General features: G+C 40.8%; 1 protein-coding gene across 1 annotated transcript; it reads right to left on the bottom strand.

The window, feature by feature from the left end:
- Positions 1–1696: 1696 nt before the first annotated feature.
- Positions 1697–18428, bottom strand: cwf19l2 (CWF19 like cell cycle control factor 2). Its single transcript, XM_062386153.1, has 19 exons — positions 18276–18428; positions 16768–16878; positions 16218–16340; positions 15872–15988; positions 15587–15706; positions 15303–15396; positions 13688–13803; positions 12501–13017; positions 12133–12370; positions 10894–11002; positions 9888–9989; positions 7376–7504; positions 6682–6819; positions 4159–4371; positions 3164–3280; positions 2859–3014; positions 2662–2742; positions 2403–2504; positions 1697–1982 (listed from the first exon to the last, which is right to left on the bottom strand). Exons 1-19 carry the CDS (start codon positions 18366–18368, stop codon positions 1842–1844), a joined length of 2817 nt encoding a protein of 938 aa, XP_062242137.1. The 5' UTR covers positions 18369–18428; the 3' UTR covers positions 1697–1841.
- Between the last annotated feature and the right edge of the window lie 3154 nt (positions 18429–21582).

Below are 21582 nucleotides of genomic sequence, written 5' to 3'. Positions count from 1 at the left end.
AAAATAATGTGTCTGATAGAAAATGATATTACTACATAGTACAATTATTTAGTAGCTTTGTCAAATTACTGTACGATGTGTTGGACCAGATCACAGAACAATGATCTAACTGTGACAACACAAATACCTGTACTCATCATTTGATTGAATGTCATTTAGCTGTGTTATTCTGAGGCATGTCCCTTTCTCTCTGTGACCAAACACACGTAACAGTGCAGCACACACCAACATGAAACGTGACTCAAACAGATTGGAGAGGCGGTGGTCTAGTGGCAGAAACTTGGACTATGGGCAGAGAAGGTCTCTGGTTCGTCTCTGGTTCGACTCCACGGAGAGACAACAAAAGACGAACCTGGATTGATCTGTCCATAAATCCAAGAGTCTCCCTACCCTGTCTAGTGCCCCTGAGCAAGGCACCTTATTCCCCCAACGTCTGCTCCCTGAGCGCTGTACATGGTCGCTCACTGCTCTGTGTGTCCTGCACCAGATGGGTCAAAAGCAGAAGTTAAATTTCCCTACCTGCATGAGTGTGCCTGTGCATGTCTGTGCATGTGTTTGGGACTAATAAATGCATCTTAATCTTAATCTTCAGCACTAACCGGCGGCACCGATGCACCACATGGAGTCTGAGATGAATCCTGGAAATAAGGTGAGCCTCTGAAGTGACGAGCTAATCAAAGAGCCAATAGCACGACTGAAAAAACACAGATGGGGTCTCACACCGGGACAAGGTGGCTGATTGCCCATGGGAGGAAGTGTATGTGCAGCAGGCCGAGCCGGGGGGGTGAGGGCTGCGATGCTGCGGGGTGTGCATGTGTACACACTCGCCCCGGTTTGACTGAGATGACACTGAAACCTCTTAAAATGAAGTGACAGCTGCAGCAGATCAGGAGGCCACAGAGTAAGAAATTAAATCCCTGGACTGGAGAACAGCAGTGGAGAAAAGCGAGGCGTGGAAAATAGAGGGTGGAAGCGCTCGACTCCACAATTCAGACGGCCACTAACATATCAAAGTGAGTTTTTGTTGTTTCCTATGTTGGAAAAGTGAAGACCACAAAGACACACAACACTGTCTTGCACCCACAATGATCCTCTTGCACAGTGTAGTTTTTACAGCAGTGGTGGTTCGGAAGCCACAAAAAAAAAAAATCCCCCTGACCCAACAAATTGTATATCACTCATTAAGAATGATTGAGGGAAAGTAATTAATGAAAAATTTTTAAAACTGAGTTTTATCGTCAAACTTTTTGTGTTTATTTTGCTGTGTGAATCATATTAATGCAGCATGGTGTCAATCTTGACCCTGCCCCAAGTTTGAGAATCAGTTTTACAGGAAAGGTGCAGATACAGAGACATTATCCCTTTTCTTTCTTCAGACATTTCATTTATGCCCATTTTTGGAATATAAATACTGTTTTTGGTGCCTTAAAGAATTACTTGTAAATCAGCATGGGATGTCTACTTGTGTTTAGTTGATTTCTGAAAAAGTTCTGACTCAAACTATGAAAAAAAAGTCTTAATTGACAATGAAATTCTTTCAATAACTTGAAACACAAACTAGTGTTTAAATATGTTGTAATACTACATGATGGGGGGGGGGATAAGATTTTTGTCTCGAAAAGCTTTTGGAAACATGTTTATAAGTAATCACTTCTTCCGTGTTTATGTAACACACAAATGACAGCTACTGCATAAATCAGATGACTTGTTTTTTATTTAAGAAAAAGGTTCGAACAATAAAACATTTAAAATTGTATTGACGCCTGCACAGTTTGTGGGACTGTGAGTTTGTCGTCTTCCCAAGTCAAATCCAACATGCACACTCGTCTGTCTGTGTTCAGTTAGCTCTCAGTCTTGGTGCAGTCGAACGGTTTCCACCACTGTGCAAACTGCAGCACTTTTTTCCTCTGATCGTCAAAGTTCTCTCTGATCAACTTCCTCCAACGCCGCGGCTCCAGGTCCATCATACCTCCGACCACTTCCTGCGAGGGGAGGAGAGATGAATGTTTTTTGAAATATTGCAGTGACAATTTGCTTGAACTGATTAGTTATAGTAGAAAAACAATCAAATATCAAAATTCTAACAATGTTCATATGAAGCAACTTTGACCTGACAGTAGTTGCTTTACCGTAAGCATGACTAACGATTTATTAACATTGTATTGTCAGTTATCAACAAACATCTTCTTAAATCTCTGTTGTCATGAAGTGACTGAGTTAATGTAAAGTGAGGTGAGATCTTCCTCGATCTTTGTAGGATTGATTTGGGGCTGCGACCCACTGTCACACATGTGGTTTAATGAAGTTACTGGAACTAAATAATAATGACTTCTTCCTGCTAAGAGATACAAAAAACAATATGAAACTGTACGAGAAGCAACAGCCTTAATTCACAAACTGACCTTGCCAAAGTAATGAGGGAACTTCTGTTCATTTTCTATCACATGAGCAAATCCTCCCTGGAGTCCAAAGTCTACGGCAAAGTAGGGCAGACCTCGAGGAACCTAGCAACACACACACACAAAATTGAAAACTTTAGAAAGAACGAGAAAATACAAGAGCGGAGTAGAGTGAGGAAAAACAAGAAATGAGAAAAGAATAACCAAAGAAAAATGATCAACGACAGATTGGTAAAAAGACGGTGAAAAAAAGGGAACATACGGCTTGGCGGACGTCTTTTGAAGAGAGGTCGACAACCTTCTTGTTCATGGCCCATTCCTCATCACACTCCATTATGGCTTTCTGGGGACACACAGAAAACATTTATAATTCTACATGTATTTGATTTTCCTGCCTTACACTGTAACCTATGCCTTCATCCCATAAATGTGCTCCATCACACCAATGAAACAACAAACCTTAAAATATATGGGTGCCATATCACCCAGCTCTCTGGGCAGTGGGATGCACTCGAGGACCATGTGTTGTCTTCTGCGTGGGTTCATGTGTGTTTCCATGAACACACAGTCCTGCTCCTGGGATTCAAACATACGGACCAAAGTACGCCGGAACAGCTGGGGACAGCAAAGCAGCAGGAAACTCGTATTAAGTTTAATTCATTGAAAAAGTGAAATAAGACTTTCGTTTATGAACCACTGCTGTACAGCAACAGTCATAGAAGTTGTTATTTTGCCAAACTACAAGGGAACACTGATTGGCAGACCTGCATTTCCGACCAGACATCCTCGTCCAATCCGGTGGCAGAGCAGTGATGCTGGAGGGGACAGATGAGACAGTGGCCCTCCGTCATCGACACTCCCGCAGGAAGGCTCAGGTACGCCTGCACACAAGTCACAAACTCATTCTGTTCATATAGCATATGAAATAACAAATATATATTTTTTTGGGCACCTAAAATTAACACCTGCAATAATAATTCAACTAACATGACAACTATTTGTCAGACATCATATCTTTATCTTATAATTGTGGACGTAATGTATTTGAATTGGACTGCTAATCTATACTGTGGCATGAGTTGCACAAGCCTATTAATGGAATTTCATCATGTTTCATCTAAAGTATGTGTTGTTTTCTTTACTCTAGATGGCCCCTTTATACTTAAACACTTTATATTTACATTGGGAGCGGATCCTGTCTACGGAGTTCGCCATGTTGATTTTACAATAGTCCAAACTGGACAAACTAAACCCTTTTTGAGTTTTTATGTCAAGTGTAGGCTTCCACAGGTTCTCCTTCATGTTTGAAAGGGGAGGATAAGGAGATGGGTATTCAGCTGCAACATGCAAATTCACCACTAGATGTCACTAAATTCTAGATACGGAACCTTTAAGTGAACGACAGCTCACTTGACTGCAGTAATTAAATCTACGCGTTTCATTATCAACATAATCGTTTTCTGTTGTGATGTGTTTATTTTGTCGTGTTGTCATTTCTGTTTTTTGTAGTCAAGTTGTAGCTTTTGTAGTTGAGTTGTCACTTTTGCATTAGTTCTGGCTTATGCAGTTGTATTATGGAGGTTGAAGTTGCGTTGAAGATTTCGCATAAATTTGTTCTGTTTCTTTCTGCACGTGTGTGACACGTCTCTGCCACCGTAGATCTGAATAAACGATGCACTGAAAGACAAAAGCTTTGGGAAATAATGAATAAAGCTCATTCGTCCCTTCTGAAAGGAGCCCCACATTCACAATGCCTTACCTTGCTGCCTATTGCCACTATGAGGTGCTTCTGGAGCTCTTGGCTGCTGAAGCAGTGGTGACATTTCTCCAGAGAGGCGACCATCCTCCTACTCTCCCCGATGGCTCTGCTCCTCATCCTCTCCTCCTCCGTCCCCTCGCCCTCCCGCTGCGCTGCACTCGACACAAACATGTCATCCAGCGTGTAGTTGTCGCCGTCTGTCTTCCCCATCATCTGGGGAGACGAGTGGAGCACAATTGTTGGCGATGGAGGCAATGGGCGAGACAGACGAGATAGAAGGGAGAAGTGGATGAGGAGATGGAGATGTAGGGAAGAAGAGAGAGAGAGAGTGAGCACAGCAGTTGACGGGCATGTGATTGTTATTGACCAAACCTGGTGTGTTTTCTCTATCCAATCAAAAGTGTGGGAAGAACATGCTACAGTATAAATAATCACACTCTTTGTGGGATATTATGGTAATTAAGAGACATGCTTGATGAAAGGGAGACGGAATTTAAAAATTTCTACGCTGGCACTTCTTAAAAAGTGGGAAAGTGATCGTTAGAAAAATTCTGTAGAGATGCTAACTGTGCTATGAAAGTGGCTGCTAAGTGGTTTATGTAGTTGCTGACGCAATACTACCATCTGTGCCATTTCCACTGATTATTTTGTGAGTGTTTGTGTGCGTGCGCACACACGCAATGTGCCTGAACTGGACTCTACATGTAGGTTGGTCTCGATGTGTTAACGGTGTGTGGCAGGACGCTGCGTACGTATCTAGTGTATCTACGCCTGAGCATTGTCACCATGGCGACCGGGTAACAGGTTGAAATCTGTGCGCGTGTGAGAGAGAGCAAGAGGCCGGCCTGGATGAAGTGGTGTGTGTGTGGGCATGACTTGCCATGTACGAGAGAGTGAAAATTGGATTAGTTTAGTGGCAGTGTGGGAGGGAGGGTGTGCACGTGTGTGTGTGTTTGTGTTTGTACATGTGTGTGTTGGAGCACATAGGTGTCCAGGAGTGTACCGTTTTTTTGCACACACACATTAAGTCACATGACACACACACTAATTGGCTGTAATATGGTAATAAATCAATATACATGCCGTCAGTCTTAATATTCACTGCTCATGGTCGTTTCTTGACATAAGTGTCAGCTAATGATCAATGGACACATTCCTGATCGCATTTAAATAATAGATTTTGAATTCTGCTGTAGCAGGGAGCTGGAAGAGATTTACATACTGCATTGCTGGCATACTACTGATTTATTAATACAAATACACAGCATGAAATCTGCAGATCTGTCACTGACCAGTGGATACAACTTCCAGCTGCTAAACACAAAACGGTACAGATACGGTACAGGTTTTTTTAACTTAGCTTCTGAAGGACCATTGAATTTGTTTTGGTCATGAGTTTAATTCCCCAGAAGCTCTTAAAGGTCCTGTATGTAAGATCTACGTGAAAGGGATTCGTTTGTTTAACTAGTGTGTTTCATCTAAATTGTAAGAATTGTTGTTTTCTTTACCCTAAAATGGGAGCTTTATATTAAATTACCACCGCCATGTTTTTTTAAAGTAGTACAGACTGGACAAACTAAACATCTTTTGAGTTTTTATGAAAAGTGAAGGTTACTAAAGGTTCTCTTTCATGTTTGGAAGGGGAGGCTGATGGGAGGGGTATTCAGCTGCAATATGCAACTTCACCACTAGATATCACTAAATTCTACACAGTGAACTTTAAAACACTTTTAACAGAAGCCTTGTGATTCATTTAAGAGCAAATTTGTGTGCAAAGGCTTGTGCAGCTTCCATGTATGAACCTGTTCAGTGATGATCATCTGCTCTATGTTTTTAAATTGATGATTAGAGGTAGTATTTATAGAAGCTCTGCCATGGTAACTAAAGATGTATTTTTAGTGTCACTCTTTGTTGGTGCAGCACGCATGTGTGCAAGTGTAATGAGTGAGTTTGTTTTTATATATACATTCTTCTCACTGACATAATCTTTTTTTTCAAACTCTGCTGGGTGTCATTCCTAATGTCTGTTGCTTGTAATACATTTTCAACTTTACAACAATCTGTAGCCATCACAAACTACTGTAGTAATTATTAGAAACATTTGCAGCGGAACATAGTGGACGACTGTCATTATTTGGTTATTCTCATTAACATAAGATAAGAGAAATCTTTATCTTATCCTTTATCCAGCTCTAATTCTTAAGATAAGAGCTGCAGGGGGCAACAAAATATCTGAGTGCAGATTAAATCTAAGCACAAGCTGGACACATGTTCCATGTTTAGTAAAAGCAGCTGCAACAACTTGACAGAAGTCAGAATTCAAGCCAACCTCCTCTGACATACTTAAGTTTGTACGCTGGTACGAACAGTTCTGTCCTGCACTCAGAATAACTGATCTGTGCCCTAATACCACAAGTTTTTTTTATGGTCAGATACATGATGGATCACACTTTTCCTTCTGGAAATTATTAGTATCCAATCGGTGTGCAGCGATGCCAACTGGTAAAACCATTGTCTTCTTACCTTAGCAGCCATGCGGGAGTAGAGGGCGTTCTGATCCTGTGCTGAGCTCATCTTCTCCCTTCTCACCATCTCCTTCAGACCAACATTGTCATCATCCTGGAAGTAGCGCACACGCTCCCCATCAGCATGGGTCTCGATCTGAGGAGAGAGGTACAGAGAGAGGAATGTGAACCAATGGAAGAAGGGACAGACAAGTGAACAGGAAAACTCATTGGAAATTGGGTAAAAAAAAAAGACGTAAAATCTAGTGGAAAGTGAGAGAAGAGAGGAAGAACCTGAAACAAATCTGAACTGGATGATTAAAAGTAAAATTATCATTATCCTTGAATTTGTAGATTTTGGGGGTGAGAGGTGGTGATAAAACATCCATAAAGCGCGTGGCTGAGTCTGAACTGCTGGGATCATTCCGGACTGTTGTCAGTCTTTTTTTATGGAGGGGAAAAAGACTGACAACATACAGAGGGACTCTGACAGAAATGGACAGAGCAGCGACAGACTGATCCAGAGGAAACAGAAGGCGAGACAAACAGTTAGGGAGACATTTATTATGGAGGTGGTCCGGATATGAATGCTACAAACATTTAAACTCAGAGTCAGTTGAAGTCGCTGCTCTTGTTACACTCAATGTTACACACATTGAAAACTAAGATTTCCCCCCCTACTTTCCTACCACACCCCCTCTCGCTCTCTTTACCGATTTCTTTTTCCGCCGTCCTCCATGGGGCTCCTGAGGTCCGGAGGGAGCATTGACTGGCCAGGCCCGACCCGAATGATCCGTTCTAAACAGCAGGACCTCCTCGTCTTCAATGGAGCGACCTGGGACCTGGAGAGAGAAAACACAGTCGGGTCAAGACCAGAAGGCTGAAAGACTTGTTTCTAGTGTGTTTTTTACACCAGACATACCCACAAAAAGAATGCCTGATATCATCCAATGTCTCCAACAAATGTCAGATCAGAAATGCTGCATTTGCCGAGCTGGCCTGTAACAGCTTGGATGACTTCACCACTAAGCACAGGTTTTAATTCCCTCTCAAAGGGCCCTGAGGCCCAAACCTTATTAAGTCCAAAACACATAAAACTGAGTGTTTTAATTAGTCTTGTAACTCACTCTGTATTGGACTATCTTGTCAGTCACTGGGTGGACTGAATGGCTGACTGTGATCTCAACAAAAGCCAACTGGCAATGTTCTGATTTAGCCTGAAAACCAAGGCCTCAAGGATGGAGGAAGTATTTGCTTTTTTACTTATAGTGTTGAAAACACTGGGTATTATATGGGATAAATTTGTTAACATGAAATATTGTATTAAAACACAGTTAGATTTACATTTATGCTTCCCAAGTATGATTAGCTACTTGGATTACATCAAAGTCATTGGGAGTATTTATGAATTACAGTGGTGAATTACAGTGGTGCGTTTTTCTTTGGAAATCTTTGCATTATTGAACATTATCTAGTTAGGTAGACAAAAGGTGAAGAGAAGCTCAGTTCACTTGGTGAAAATGAAGCACAAAAGATTTTTTTTCTTTCTGGTCTTGTTATGAGGAGCTGAAATCTGAGCTGCGCTAAAGTTAGAATAACACAGTATCTCATCATTTTATGAAGCCCTCTTAATACTGAATACATCTTTTGGAGGAAAAACAACCTAACTGCAGCCACTGACTGATTAGACGGCCTAAAAACAGACTGGACTTACTGACAAACAGAGACAGACAAGACACAAGATGAAGGTTGAAGAAGCAGAGGTAGAGAAACAGTCAAAACAGAAAGTGAGAAGAATACTTCTTTGCTCCATCGCCTTGGTCGGGTCACCTGAGGCTCGACACTATGTGAGCTAGACATGCATCAGGAGTAAGAACACTGAACAGTGACGATTAGCCAAAAGTCGTCCACAACGAGGCAAACTGGAAGGATCCCGAACGAGTGCAAATCAACAGCACTCCGTCTTTAAGAGAGCCGAAGTACCTCTCAGCTGATAAGTGCACTAAAACCTACGAATTATGACAAATTCTCTGAAAGCTTTTGGAGGATCTCATGCTAGTATTTAAATTTGACAGGACAGCCTTACTGGGGATGCATTTGGCCAAACCTACAAATTATGATATCAGGTTACATAAATAATCACAGCCTGCTTCCTGTATGAAGATGTCTTGAGTTTCATGTCGGAAGTACGCTGCCGTTTATCTGAGAATATATGTTTATATGAGTCTGTGTGTATGTAGCCAGAAGAAAAGCCAGTAAGTGGAGAAAAAGTATTGATGTGATGTCAGGGCACAGCCAATGGTCCGTGTTGATGGCTTGTACTACAAACACAGATGTATGGTGGAGACACAAACTACTTCCTTTGACAGCAATCAGATTTAAATTCCTCTTCATCTGATGACGAGTTTGTTGAGACGCTTTTCCTGCTTCCTATATGGTGTGAGGTGGATGTTGCAGAAACCAACTGTATGTATGTGTATAAATGTATTTTCATAGTTTTGTGGGGAAAAAAAACGAAAAACTATCATTGTGAAGACACTGTAGCAGGTTCTCACAGGTTGAAAGGGTTTTTTTTGTTAGACGATGGAACAGAACAAAGAAGCAGCCAGCAGATAAATGGCACAAGATTCAGTGTGTGGTTGTGTGTCTTATCATGAGTATGCATGCTGTTTATGCTTATACCCAATTTAGTCGTGTGCATATTTGGGAATTAATGTGAAAATCTGCAGTAACGTGTATGAAGTGTGTTTCTGTGTGTTTCCGGGGGGGGGGGGGATAAATAAAGGGGAAACAACACTGCGTAGATAAGCACAAGGGTAAAAACGTATTTAGATAAGAAAAGCACATATTAGGGGAAACGGAGAGAGGAAAACAGTTACCAATTAAAAAAGTTCTTCCATCTTTCTTGACCTGAGAAGACTGCTTTATTTGTAGAGTTAAACTGTGGGTCTAAAGAAAAACTTGCTTTACCGAACATAAAACTAATGTAGTCTAATTCAACAGCCTGCAACAACTCCTGCCTTCACTGAAGTTAATCATCAGTTTATGTAAACGCTGTTCAGGGGGGATGTTAAACCTAATCATAATTTTGAAGACAATACTTTGAAATGTTTTAAAGTATATTTTGTTATACTGTGAAATGTGTCATTTTTTTTGTCTTTCCTCCGGATCACTTGTAAATTAGTTAGACAACGACTGTTAACTTACTGGATACCATCTACTAACCTGGTTTGATGCAGCCGTGTCCAGTAGCTTCTTTCGGGCGGCGTGGTCGTCTTTGACTTTCCGTGCTGCCTCCAGTTGTGATTTCAGCTTCTCAACCAGGGTCTGCACCACAAACAATTATGTATTTGACAAATAAAACACATTTTAAAGCCATTAAGCGAATAAAATCAGATTAAGGTATATTGATGACCAATATTAGACTGGTAATCTGCAATATGTATTTTTTTTGCCGAGTATTTATACACACACACACACACACACACACACACACACACACACACACACACACACACACACACACACACACACACACACACACACACACACACACACACACACACACACACACACACACACACACACACACACACACACACACACACACACACACACACACACACACACACACAGACAGACAGACAGACAGACAGACAGACAGACAGAGAGATTGCTTTGTCGTGTAGGGAGATGCTGGCTGTCAGGTTGAAAGCACTTATAGGTGTGAGTGTGTGAATATCTTAGTGTGTGTGGAAGTGTGTCTGTTTGACAGTCAGCCCTTTGACACTCTCTATAAGAGATCCCAATAGCACTCTTAGCATTGACAAGTGAAGACAGTGGGGGCGTTAAGTGCACCGATCAATAAACACTATAAATTATTATCCCATGATGTGCTGTTAAACCTATGCAAAGACTGGGAGGAAAGGTGTTGAAAAATAAAATCAACTGTAAAGTTTATTTAATACCAGTCCACCAAACACATTTAGTTTATCGACTATAAATATCAGTGAGTAAAGCTCAATGAAAACTGAGGCTTGAAGGGCCTTTTTTAAATCAAAACAGTGTGACGATCACACGGTTTTGCTTACAGTGTTGCCTTAATCAGCAACGGCTCTTGAATCACATGTTCTTTCCTAGTTCACATCTTTATCTGTGTCTTTCAATGTATACGGATACTCTTTTTTTCATCCTGAGATTTTAAGCAGTTATACAACAATAAATTACTCACTGTTTTGCCCCTAATCTCTGCCTTCACCAACTCGCTTGCCAGTCTGTTCATCTCTTCCTCTGACAGCAGAGGAATCTCCTCCTCTTCTTCCTCACTTTCACTCTCAATCCTGGGACAAAGAAAAACAATGTGAAGGGTAGAACGACACAAAAGGTAGTAAAGGAAATTGAAAAATGAGAGAAGACCAAACAGTTCCTAGAGATACCATTGCCACGAGTCCTCTAGCTCAGAACTTCTTCAACTCTTTCTCCCACAACTCAGCCTCTGAACAACAGGATTTAGTGACTTCATTATCCTCCCTGGCAATAACCCTAAATCCAAAACCGGGAAACTTATGTGGGAAGTTTATTTTTGTATAACCTTGTAGTTGTTTGTTTCCGAGCTCTCACAGTGTTTATCTGTTTTGATTCATTTGAGTCTTTGTGCCCCCTACAGATCATTATAGCTTTGTCTGTGAGAATCTGAACTGCAGCGTTCTAGTCTATTACACTCCTCATAGCCTCATTTCATTCTGCTACCCCACTTCAAGACTCACTTCATGCTGCAGGGGTTCCATGTGCTAGTTTACCCAAACAACTTAGCCTAATGAGGCACAGCACTGCACTAAGGAGGCTTGAGGACGCAGCGATCCTCTGACATCTGGCCCACGACACTGCTATATGTTGGATGGCCACGTTTCTGATGCAATCGTTTGACTTGGATCCAAAGAAGGAAGGCGAGAATGAGAGGGAGAGGGAAAAGGAGGAGTAGAGGAAGATCAATAAGATCGAACTAGGAAGAAGAAGGAAAACATAGAAAGAAGAAGGGTGACAACCACTTTTATAATCGATTTTAACAGATTAAATCAAATAGTTGTTAAACCCCCAGAGAATACAAAACTAACGTATTAACATTAATTATTTATGAAAAATGTATTCCCTTTCCATTAGCTTTGTATTTGACAAACTGCAGTAACTTCAACTGTTATAGAATTCAAAAAAACAAAATCGTCTTTTCCTAGAAAACGCTGTGGTTTAATTGTAGCCTTTTAAGAATGGTTTGAAGAGTTAAAAGGCAGCTGACGAATGGTTTGAAGAGTTTGTTTTAGCATTTAAAAAAAGCTACAACTGATGCCATGAAGAGAATAATTTGTAATGTCCATCAAAACACAGCTACATCTGGAACACTCAGTCCATTACTCAGCTTTAAATGTCACAGAAGCTATTTTGAAGGTAGCAAAGGTTTTAAAAGATTAAAAACCTTGATGTCTTCACAGCAGCTTTGTCACCGCATGGACCAGCCTGAGGAGGGGTTACAGCTTTCTCAACAATCCTCTCTTTCTCCTGCTGTGGTTTTTCCGAGCGGTCAGATTCTGGGGCCAGTTTGCTGTTCTTCCTCCAGGGTGGAACGCCAGCGTTAGGCGGACCAGAGTCTTCATCATCGGAGCTGGGTTTCAGGAAGCCTGTGGAGGGCCGAGTCGGGCGAGGGCGCTCTGGGGCTGGACAGCAAAGACATCACAAAGCATGTTAAAGCTTCCAAGAGGCTTATTATGTCAAACTACAGGTGTTGTGTTTGTCTCTGCTAAATTTGACCCCGAGGTATCGGATAAGGCCTCGACGTCAACCCACCTTCAACACTGTCATCGTCTTCGGAGGGTTTGTGGAACCGACCTTTAAGTGAACCAGAGAGAGAGCTTTGACTCCTGGACGAAGATGATGATGAGGAAGCACTGGTTTGATCTTTTTCTCTATTTCTTTCCCTATCTACATCCCTCTCTCTGTCTCTTCTTCCATCTCTCACCCTCTCTCTGTCTCTATCCCTGTTTCTATCCTTCTCTATGTACCTGTCTCCATCTCGACCTCGCTCCTCCCCTCCCCCTCGAATTCCTCCCCTCTCGCTCTCCCCCTCCTCTCCTCTCGCTCGGTATCGCTCTCGGTCTCGAGGTGATGAGTCCCTTTGTCTTTCGTTTTTTCTCCACCGGCCTTCATCTTCTGCATCTCCCTCGTTTCTCCTCCATCTGTCACGGATGTCATTCTCTCGTTTCCTCCACCCGTCTCTTGCTGGGCCTTCTCTGTCTCCTCCTCCCTTCTTTTCATATGCAGCTTCCTCAGCTTCGGCAAGTCTCTGCTGAAAGTCTTCCATTGACTGGGGGAAGGAAAAACCCAACACATATCAAAATACTTTCCCAGGTTTTTGCAGCTCAGAAAACGTGATCTCACAAACTCCTCTCCGGCGGAGTTTTAACTTCATTGTGGCAGAAGAAGCCACGTCCCATTTACCCAGGAATATAAATATGAATTCTGCAGGTTATTATTATGATAAGTTCTACGTGTAAGTGATTAGCATAGAGCAAGCCATAGTGCATTGATCTGGAGAGCGTCAAATAATCTTAATATTTACATCACTTTTGATTTCATTATTTATGTTGTCAAAGTTGTCAACTGAGGACAAAAATGAAGATACTGTTGAAACTATCAAAACAAGTCACATTGTACGTGTGTGTGTGTGTGTGTGTGTGTGTGTGAACTTGCATTGTCTGACCACAAATGTATTTTAATATCAATTAAAGAATTAAGACAAACATTATTCACACTATTTTCTGTGAAATTTGTGAACAAATCCTTTACTATCGAGTGCATGTACCCCGACATTGTGAGTCAGAGTAAATGGTAATCAATATTAAAAACAACCCATCGAAATCTCCATTTAGAAAAAATTCAACAGTGTGTAACATCCTGATCTGGATAACCATATATGCTGGCTAAACTGTGGCTGCCAGTGTGTGAACCACTTCCAGTGTGCAATCAGTTCTCACCCCATATCTCTCAGCCACCACATCGTTGACGCTGCGCTGCTCCCTCTCTGCCTGCTCCCTCATCCTCTGGTAGCTCTTCCTCAGCCAGCCCAGACCTCCATCATTGACAACTGAGCCTGAAGGAACAGAAGGAAAAAAAATAGAAACACATGCTGATACTATGTTTGCTCCATTTAACTAATTCTGAGCCCCAGAGTGAGGCAGTCATATTTTCAACATTGTCATTAACTTGTGACTAACGACTTAAAAGATGATAAAACGGTATAAAATCAAGTTATGTTGATTATACCACTTCACTACAGAGTAATCATAAGAGACATGCAGAAATTAAATAAGACATTAAAAAAATCTTCTGGATCCATGTTGCTTGATGTATGGAGCTGAGAGAGAAATATTGAATCACATGGAAAATAAAGTTTTTTTCCACAACAACATCAACCAACATATTTTGAGAGATTAAAAATGACGAATGTATTGAACAAAACCAACACCAAGGATGTGAGTGTGTTTGAGGTGACTGTTTAATCATCTGCTTGTTATATATATTATTTAGGGTAGAATTCATAAATAAAAGCAGTGACCAATGAAAATGTACAACAAGTGACGGACTATGATGAGTTAGGAGAGTATTGATGAAGTTTTTAAACTGGAGGCAATCAAACAAAAGATGAAATACTCTTGATGTAATTTTGATCTCCTTTCAATATGGAAAAGTTATCCAATGTATAAAATATAACTTATTTTTTTGCACCACCTCAACTTCAACTGTTTATCACCTGCTTAACTCCTGGAGCATTTCCCCTGATTGTTAAACCACAAAGTTTGTCCAACTTTTGTTTCTTAACTAAACAAAGCATCTTATGTATAAAATATATATTGAGACAGAAACCAGCCAGTACCCCCTGCAACACCATAATTACAACAACACAATTGGACAACACTTCCATCTGGCTCTGATGCTGTGTATGTGAGAGAGGTTTGCGTCAGCATATTCTGCTTTGCTGTTAAAGCAAATCTTCCAACAGAGAGAGGCCATGCTTTGGGAACTGTAATTACTATGTAAAGATAAAAGACACAGGCACACATACCTGCATGTGCCTGTCAGCTTGGCGCTGCTTATTCTCTGTCTCTCTTTGTGACTATGGATGCAAGAGCCTTTAGCTGCTCTGCACCACGACTCTGCCACCGGGACTCTATTGGACAGTGCAAATCACAAAGATTGTATTTGTTAGGCAGCAGTGCCTATTGACCAGATTTTAATCTTGGTTTTTTCTCGTGTTACACATGTTTTACTGAGAGATGTTGGTGTCCCCAAATCTGTTTTTAATGTTTGGTTTACTAGCACTATTCATGCGCTTATTTTTGATGCATTTAGTCCTTTACCTTTTTTTCCCTTTGATCAAGAAATATATTGAGAACTCTCAGTGAAAAGACACATATCTCTACCTGTTCTAAAATATATTTTAGCTTGGGCTTGAATGTTAGTGAGAATAACATTATAAAGACAATCTGGTGAAAACTATTCTGAGGTGTTGAGACCACATATGTCTGTGGAATATTTTACATGGCTGGAAAAATGTGTTGACAGGGAGTTGTGATCTCAAATGACAATCACCTTTCTTTAAAGCAGTACCAGCCTTCTCCCCTGGGGGCAGCCCAGTTCCTCCATTCTTCCAGTATGGATTTAGCTCAAGTTTGTGTATGCCAGCCTGAAGGAACCACAAACACAAACTAGAATCATTTCTGTACATTAAAAAAACTTAACTTGGAAGCAAATGATAAACATTCAGACAACCCTATGCAGCAAAATGAAACTAAATAAAGACACAATATGCATCAGAGACACATGACAACAAAAACCAGAGGAGACAGATATTAAAAAGTGGAGAACAAACAGACCTGTTCAATGGCCTGAGCTTTTGCCTTCTCCTCCTCTTTCTGCCGTTCTTTCTCAGCCCTCTTCTCTGCTGTGGATGTGGTCTTCATCGCCAAGAAGTCAAAGGTCATCCATTCGTCTCTCTGTAGGACAGTGAGGAGGCTTAAACAAGGTTCAAAGATGGGATAACAAATCCAACCCCATTAAAAATAAAAGTAAATATAAAGAGAAAGAAAATTGATAGATACAATTTGGGGTGAAACCTAACATTGTTCATATCATTATCCAGTATCTGGGCAAAATGCTACCTGAACATTCTGGGATGGGCTGAGGGCGATCTCTGAAGGTTTGGACTCATCGGGAACCTGCCAGGCTTTAGCAGATTGTATCTGAGGCTGAGCCTCAACCCAATCCTCCCCAGAGACCTAACAGAGACAGGGAGGGGAAAGTGTAGGTGAGATATAGATGATGAAGAAAAGAGAAAGTATAGATTATCATATAAAATAAACAAAGGGCCAGACCAAAAGCTAAATCTTAAAAACTACAATCTCTATAAAATGAAAAAGTTTTCTTTTATCAAATTTAACTAGATTTAGCTTCAATTTAAGACCTTCTTTAAAAGGTATCCTGCAGAGGGAAATCTAATTAATGTACCTCTGAGCTGTCACTGGAGCCATCTCCGGCTCCTACTGTCTTCTTCTCCTTCTTGGCCTTCTTCTCCTTCTTCTTTTTAGATTTCTTCTCTTTCTTCTTCTTCTTGGTCTTCAAACTGCCCTCCTGTAGGGGATTCAGATTCCATGAATTTCATTTATATTGCTATTGTTTTTCACTGAGACATAAATCATATAGCAATTATGATTCAGCTCCATGTTTTTCTCATGTCTCAATAATGGCAGAATAACTATGAATGTCTTAAGTATGATTGAAGACATCTGAGTGTTTGAGAATCATTATCATGAAGGTCTTCTTTGTCCTCTGGATAATTGCTTCAATATACTGTAAATCATAATGGCACTGAATGTGTAGATTAATGATAAAATACTATTATAAAATACTGTCACTATAAAAGTGTGGAACTCTAACTTAATGCTTGTGACAGTAACACAGTTGCCACTGTTTTCAGATGTAATAAAGTTATTGGTTGCTAAACATACTCTTTTGATTGTATGCACAAATAAATGTGAAGAAAACCGTTCCATCTTACGTGCTCTATCTCCTGCAGCCTCTGGTTGACATCAGGCAGCATCCAAGTGTCTTCCCCCCTCAGCCTCTTCAGCTCTTTCTTCCTCACTTCTCTCTCATACTTCTGCTTGGCCTGGGTGATGGGAAAGAAATAAGAAAATCAGTGAAACAGTTGAAAGTAAGGGGACACAAGCATTTGCATTTTCATGCGGAGAGAAGAATGTCAGAAGCACAGCCCGTTTGCTCAGTGGGGGAAATCCTCCAACGTGATCACACAACATTTGTCTGAGGTATCGTTTCAGGACACTATTCTTTCCTACAGAATAGGCATTTTTCCTCTGTGGGCATAAGGTCATGTCATCCACAGGAACACCGCCAGTTTCCAGAGCTTCACAACCATCATTATGTCTGCTTTGCCTCTCGTTCTCTTAAGTTTTTATGAACTATTTCTCCATATACCCAGGCTCAAACAAGTAGGGACGGTTAAATGCTTTATCAACATTGTCAAAATCAGAAGAAAGATTGAAACTCTTTCACTCATCTCCTCATTTCTCATCCTCTGTTGAGCGAAACATGTGCAGTTTCCCTATGAGATTACATCAGAGCCACTGCTGACGTGTTTCAGCTTCTGGCGTAGGTAAGTTTTAATTAGTATCATCAACATTTAAAGGGCCCAGGTTGAAAAATACTGTTATTTCCCATTTTATATGTCAGGTGGCGCTGAGATTGCACAGGGGCCAATAGTATTTCCACCAGTGGTTAACCAGCTTATGGCTCTCAAATATCGTCTCGCCTGCACATTGAAATATGTACACAAACAAATCAGAGAACAACTCAAATTAAAAGGACACAGGGACTAGCCAGTGCTTATGGAGAACTGTGTGGAGCTTCACATTTATCTTTGAGATGCAATGGCAGTGACACTAAGCTCATTAAGAGCGGATTGCCCTTCAGACCAGGACACAATAAAGCAGACCCGGCTGCACTCTTTGCTTTGGCCGCTTCATGCACAGGTGATCCGGGCCGCCAATGTCTAAACAGCTGTTAATCTCCAGGAGATGCTTGGTCTGTGTGTGGGACAGAAGTGTAAACAAAGCTGCACAGCTGAAGGGATAACGCACAGGTAGAAAAGCGTGTGCGTACATGGCGTGTTTACAACAAGCTTATCTGTGAGGTGGACACAGTTTAGAGCTGCGGCCAGGACATAGAGCCAGGAGAAACAGTTGCAGGTCTCCTATCTGCATTGCTCACTGTTTGTCCTGCTGGATCTATGCCCACACACACTCAGAATACACACAGACGCTCTGAGATTCAGAGAAAGTCATTAACATCAAGGCCGAGAACACAAATGTGAAAATATGCTGTTACGACGCTAAAAAACCCCGTACGTCACGTTATTGCTACATGCTAGCCTAGTTAGCATGTTGGCTTTCCTTCGGTCCGGTCCTCACTGCCGCCATAACCAACACCAGAGAAACCAAACCCAGGTTCACACATAGAGCGGTCGTTTCCCCGTGTCTCGGTTCGTACCTGTTCTGTCACCTCTCGCCGGGCCTGTCGTTTTTTCTCCTTTCTTTCCTCGATGCTGCTTGTGCTCTCGAAGCTGGCTCCGAACGCTGCCATGACACTGCCGTCAAGTGTTTTTTGTTATAGGTCGCAAATCGGTGCCGTTTACGTGAACTGTTGCTTTGTGGCTATTGTCGTCCAGTAAAGATAATTCCGCACGAGACGTCTCCAGCAAATATAAATGTAAACAAACCAACGCTTCTGAGGTGAAACATATTATTGTACAACAGGAAAATAAAATACAAGTATAGTATTTGGATATAGGTTCATAAATCCAAATATCATAACCAATCCATCTATGATGATCAAATCGTTATATTAAAAATGTCAGAACTGTCTTAAACAGTCTGCCTCAGGTGTTTGTTTGTTAATTCAACCAAGGGGGTTATTTGTTAAGGCCCGGCAATGGCAGGCATTGACAGACAGTGAGGCCCTATTGAAATTGTAAGGAATATTATTATTCAGGCAAATGAATTGGCTTTTTTAGGGATTTAACATGCTCAAATTCTTACCAAAGAAATTCTTTTGCAGAAAATTAGAAAGTGGATACAATTTACGTTTCCTGGAAGAATTTTCAATAGGCGTTGCTAAAAGGCTCCCCAAGACCCCCGGACATGTTTAAATTCTGAACTAGTTCATAGTTCAGTTCATTTCATAGTTTTAAGGTGCAAAGTGAGAATGAAAGACTTAACTTGTTAAAGAAAACCTTATCCATCACTACCTCTTGCCTTTACTGTCAGAAACTTTATCAGACAGTGTGTAAAAATTCCTCAGATAATAATAAGGTGCATAGGATCTCGGATGTAGTTGCTGGGTCTGTGTCTCTGCTTTCTCTTGCCATCTGTATATGAGACAGAGCTGTTGTGTTGCAGGTATGGCCTGCCCCTTTAAGGATAGATTGTAGTTTGTGACGTAGTGCACCTGGGTATTGTGGGAAAAAACACAGGTGTACTATATATATATCTATATAACGAGAAGTGACCTATAGGTGATGCGAGTGTTGCTCCTGCTGTATATCCGAGAAATAAAGTGGCAGCATTCCAAGTAAAGAAACATGTCCTCCTCCTTATTCACGGAGCGGTCCGGACGGCTGGTTACCGGCCAGACAGCGAACCAAGATAACCAGTGACAGGAGCGGCTCCTGGTACAGACGACATAGGAGACTGATTTATCATGACGTGACACATGCAATGTAACACAATACATTAACGTCACACCATCATCCTCTAACCCCGGGGACTCACCGGAGATAGAATCTTCGCGAAAAGCGGTCCGCCTCCTTTCCTCGCCCATGTTCAATACTTGGGCTATTCGCAACGGCAGCGTACTATTGCCGGGAAGAACCAGGAAGCGCCACGGCCACTCGCACAAAGCACCTAATCTCCTGTTGGGGGGGTGGTGGCTACAGGCTTGCGTAGGTCAGTCACCTGTGAAGACCAGCATCATTTACCCATGAACTGAAATGCTGGTGATGATGAAAAATTGAATATAAAATTTAATATAAAAAAGTTAAATTAAGTTAAGTTAAGTTAAGTTAAGTTAAGTTAAGTTAAGTTAAATTAAATTAAATTAAATTAAATTAAATTAAATACAAAAAAAATTAATTTAATTTAATATAAAAAAACTTGAAAAAAAATGCGTGCGCACATCATGCGCAGAAAACCACTGCGCACATCCTGCACAGAAGCCCATTGCGCACATCCTGCGCAGAACCGAACTGCGCACATCCTGCGCAGAGGCCCATTGCGCAGGAAATGCGCGCGCAGGTTTTTTTTTTGTGTTTTTTTAATTAAATTTTTTTGTGTTTTTATATTTAGCTAATTTAAATTTACATAGTGTAAGATATTTTGCAATTAATAGGAGAAATCCTGCAAATTTTAAGAGTTCAGTATATTGCCAGAATGAAAACGGGAAAGAGTGGGATTTAAAACCGGTCCTTTGTGTTGCCAAACGAGCACTTTACCGCCTAGGCCAGATCACCTGCTGATTTTAGAGATGAACTAAGTGCAATAATAAGATGAACAAATTATCGTCTGTGGTTCGTGTCATTTTATGTTGCCATTGATAAACACTTTACTACATATATTTGACAGCCTTACTTAAAAGTTACTTTTATATTTTTGGCTTTTAGATACTGGATGATTTAACATGCTTTAAAAACCTATTGTTAGAGAATAACCCAGTAGTTTGCAACCTTGTCTTCTGACGCCTCCATGTGATGTCCTGAGGCTGCCCCCTCCTGGCTGCTGGGTTACTCTGCTGCTCTTGTTTGGTTTGTGCAGCTTGTGAATAACTAAAGTTGTCCATAAAATAAAATCTTTAATATCCTTCAAGGGCAATTTGATGTACAACCAGCAATCAGAGCACGACAAAAATAAACCAATATATACAATGTAAATAAAACACAATTTAAAAACCCTATAGACTAAATAGCAAGGGAAAATGAGCTTTTAATAAATTAATTGATAAGTCGACCAACAGAAAATTACCTGTCAACCATTTGGATATTCTGGAAACATTTAATTCTACTTTTAATTTCCTGTTGTGCTTCTAATAATTATTAATGTTGGGGACATTTCCTTGAAAAATGGGTGGAAGTTTTATTACCTCTGCTAAGGAGGTTGTGTTCACCTCTGATTTGTCAGTCAACAGGTTTATGTAATAAACTACTGGACCAATAACCACACAACTTGGTAGAAGGAAGCTGCATGGATTAGAGATTAATCTATACGGCTCTGTTGCGCTCTACTGAATGCCAGTCTAGTGAATGAATCTGGAATCTTCTCTCATAAAACTTTAACCTCCCATAGGGTTTGTAGTGTGAAGCTAATGGGAGTTTTATAAAGATGTGATCTTATTTTTTACTTCATTATCGGGAATAATGACTTACTGATAGAACTATACATTTGATACTTTATTGATGTTTATAGATTTTTTATTGATTTCTTTTATTTTCTAAAATAAATACATATTAGCACCATTGAAGAACTCCTCTATATTGGACCAAGCCCTATTCTTGAAAAACAACTCCAGACCAAATGTTGAAACAACATGACTGACTTTATGACGTTACAGCTCACCCTGTAATTACCCCCCGTTCAACAAAGCACATCTCACATATCAGGAATCCATCAGGGAGAGAGAAGATACACATTATTTTCAGTATAAATGTCTCCTGACTCATGATAGCTGAAGAATATAAATGTCTTTTATTCTGTCGAATCAATGGGCTCCCCCTGGGAGAGGCACATCTTTAAATTTTAATTATCTC

The sequence above is a fragment of the Platichthys flesus genome, chromosome 4 (assembly GCF_949316205.1).
Source record: "Platichthys flesus chromosome 4, fPlaFle2.1, whole genome shotgun sequence".
Lineage (NCBI taxonomy): Eukaryota > Metazoa > Chordata > Actinopteri > Pleuronectiformes > Pleuronectidae > Platichthys > Platichthys flesus.
This window is presented reverse-complemented; position numbering and strand designations above follow the sequence as displayed.

Excerpts from the sequence above, each read along its gene's own strand:
- cwf19l2 (XM_062386153.1), bottom strand. The coding sequence starts at position 18,368 with ATGGCAGCGTTCGGAGCCAGCTTCGAGAGCACAAGCAGCATCGAGGAA. Across the intron at positions 2,743-2,858 it reads TGGCACCCATATATTTTAAG|AAAGCCATAATGGAGTGTGA; the intron begins GTTTGTTGTTTC and ends GTGTGTCCCCAG. Across the intron at positions 1,983-2,402 it reads TCCCTCATTACTTTGGCAAG|GAAGTGGTCGGAGGTATGAT; the intron begins GTCAGTTTGTGA and ends CTCCCCTCGCAG.